Source organism: Limulus polyphemus, unplaced genomic scaffold (genome assembly GCF_000517525.1).
Source record: "Limulus polyphemus unplaced genomic scaffold, Limulus_polyphemus-2.1.2 Scaffold10667, whole genome shotgun sequence".
NCBI classification, from domain to species: Eukaryota; Metazoa; Arthropoda; class Merostomata; order Xiphosura; family Limulidae; genus Limulus; species Limulus polyphemus.
In genome coordinates this window covers 15,174-18,218 of record NW_013676277.1, presented here as the reverse complement: position 1 = coordinate 18,218, position 3,045 = coordinate 15,174, and the positions used below count along the sequence as shown (strand labels likewise).

Here is a 3,045-nt window from a genome sequence, read left to right as displayed (position 1 = left end):
TAAGTCTGTGTATTCAGTTACTGTTAAGTCTATGTATTCAGTTACTGTTAAGACTATGTATTCAGTTACTGTTAAGACTATGTATTCAGTTACTGTTAAGTCTATGTATTCAGTTACTGTTAAGACTTGTATTCAGTTACTGTTAAGACTATGTATTCAGTTACTGTTAAGACCTACATATTCAGTTACTGTTAAGGAATACGTAGGCTTAACAGTAACTGAATATGTAGGTTTAACAGTAACTGAATACACAGACTTAACAGTAACTGAATATGTAGGTTTAACAGTAACTGAATACACAGACTTAACAGTAACTGAATACGTAGTCTTAACAGTAACTGAATACGTAGTCTTAACAGTAACTGAATACGTAGTCTTAACAGTAACTGAATACGTAGTCTTAACAGTAACTGAATACATAGTCTTAACAGTAACTGAATACACAGACTTAACAGTAACTGAATACATAGACTTAACAGTAACTGAATTCACAGACTTAACAGTAACTGAATACATAGACTTAACAGTAACTGAATAGATAGAAAAGTGACATTATTTTTTGACATTTACCTGTTATCTAACCAAAATTCAAAGATTCTAAAGGAGAGAACCAAGTATATTATTATTATTCTCAAAATACCTGACTCAAGAATGTAACCTTTGAGTGATTGAGCACTTAAATTTATAGAGTACTAGCAGCGTTGCCCGGGTTTTGAAAAAGAAAACCTACTCTCTCTCTGTTTCCTTGTTCCATATTTCAATAGGTAAAAAAATATTTTGTGAATTTATGAAAAAAAAACACCTTTGGTTTGATTTTTTCAAATAAACTACTAACCTGTTTTATGTCAGGGTTCTGATAGACACGTATATCAACGAAAACTAGTCATTTTTCATACCTTCACATGAGGGAAGTGAGACCTGTGCAGTGAACATAACAGACAAACAAACAGACACAGAGATTTTGAGGTTTTTATATATAGATAAATAAATGCAGTAAAGTGTGTTGTATCTTGTATGGATACCTTGTTCTTCGTTTTTATGCTAACTAATTACAAATGTATTTCAACAGTGGAGAACAAGGCAGTGTTGGTAGAGCTTGGAATTATAGACAACTTACTGGAGATGTCTAAAGTAGAAACATATCCTGTAGTCTTCAAACTACTAGGAACTCTTCGAATGTTAGTTGATAAACAAGGTGGGTTATATCCTATAGTCTTCAACTTATTAGTAAATATTTGATTACTAGTTGATTAATAAGGTTGGTTATATCCTATAGTCCTCAACTTACTAGTAAATATTTGATTACTAGTTGATTAATAAGGTTGGTTATATCCTGTAGTCTTCAACTTACTAGTAACTATTTGACTACTAGTTGATTAACAAGGTGGGTTATATCCTATAGTCTTCAACTTACTAGTAAATATTTGACTACTAGTTGATTAACAAGGTGGGTTATATCCTATAGTCTTCAAACAACTAGGAACTCTTCAACTACTAGTGGATAAAAAAGTGGGTTATATCCTGTAGTCTTCAAACTACAAGGAACTCTTCAAATGTTAGTTGATAAAAAAGGAGGGTTATATCCTGTAGTCTTTAAACTACAGGGAACTCTTCAAATGTTAGTTGATAAAAAGGTGGGTTATATCCTGTAGTCTTCAACTTACCAGTAACTATTTGACTACTAGTTGATTAACAAGGTGGGTTATATCCTATAGTCTTCAAACTACAAGGAACTCTTCAAATGTTAGTTGATAAAAAAGGTGGGTTATCAGGCAGGTGGCAGCGCTGTCTATGTAGGGATGACCTTGATCGTTCATCAAAATTATATTTAAATATCTCCTCAGTAGGTCGTCAGAACTTTTCAATATTATACAGTACTTCCTTTTATAACAATATATATGTTCCGAGAATGTCTGTAAATACCGTAGCCAAAAGTTTGAATTTCTTGTGTTTCTTTCTTCTGCTTCTTTTTTTTTATTATATAACTCAAAAACCAGAACAGTGGTGTCAACCAATTTCACCGAGATGACAAAGTTTGAAATAGAGTATCCACTTTTATATGTATTATTAATAACTAGTAGGAATTTTAAAAAAGATTCTAATTTCAGTGTTAACAATGTTATCATTACCCCTTAAAGTTAGCTTTCTTACAAAAACTTGGTAGTTGATAAACAAGGTGGGTTATATTCCGTAGTCTTCAACTTGTTAGGATCTCTTTGACTGCTAGTTGATAAATAAGGTAAGTTGTTGCTGTATGTCTTTGTAAAACCATATTTAACCATAGCTATTATAGAACAGACAAAAATCAACTTTTGTGATCTTTAGGCATTTATCTATTAGGTAAAGTAATAACTTGTTTATCTATTGTGAAATTTGTTTTTCAAAATATGCTTTTTTTAACAGTCATTGTATATCATGTTGCATGAAGTGTGTCACATTGTGTGAAATGCTTATCGTGTTATGTAAAACATTGTGTTATGCTCAGGGTGCATCGTCTGTTTGCAGTGCTCGTGCGTGTATTACATGTTCTGTGTTATATTCAGTGTGCATATTGTTATCTCAAGTGCACATCATGTTGTATGAAGTACTTATCGTATTGTAGCTAACATGTTTCGTGTTATGTTGTGTGTAAAATATTTTGTATAGCCTAAATAATATTATTTTACGAGTATCCAGGTTGACACTTATATTTAGAATGAATGAGTAGTAATAACATAATTTTCCTAAAGTAACAAGTCTTTCTTGTCAGTGATTGTGAGATTATTTTATCTTCAGTACTAACTAAATAACAGACTGAAAATAAAAATTTGTAATTAATGTCTGCCACTAAAAACACATCAAATTGTTTTTGTACTTACTGTCTGCCACTAAAAACACATCAATCAAATTGTTTTTGTACTTAATGTCTGCCACTAAAAACACATCAATCAAATTGTTTTTGTACTTAATGTCTGCCACTAAAAACACATAAATCAAATTGTTTTTGTACTTACTGTCTGCCACTAAAAACACATCAATCAAATTGTTTTTGTACTTAATGTCTGC

General features: G+C 31.2%; 1 protein-coding gene across 1 annotated transcript in view; it reads left to right on the top strand.

The window, feature by feature from the left end:
- Positions 1-1,038: 1,038 nt before the first annotated feature.
- The window catches only part of LOC111083685 (rap1 GTPase-GDP dissociation stimulator 1-like), a 5,608-nt gene continuing 3,601 nt past the window's right edge, over positions 1,039-3,045 (top strand). The window contains exon 1 of the mRNA XM_022380334.1: positions 1,039-1,195. Coding sequence (XP_022236042.1) covers positions 1,039-1,195 — 157 coding nt within the window. The remainder of the gene's footprint in view (positions 1,196-3,045) is intronic.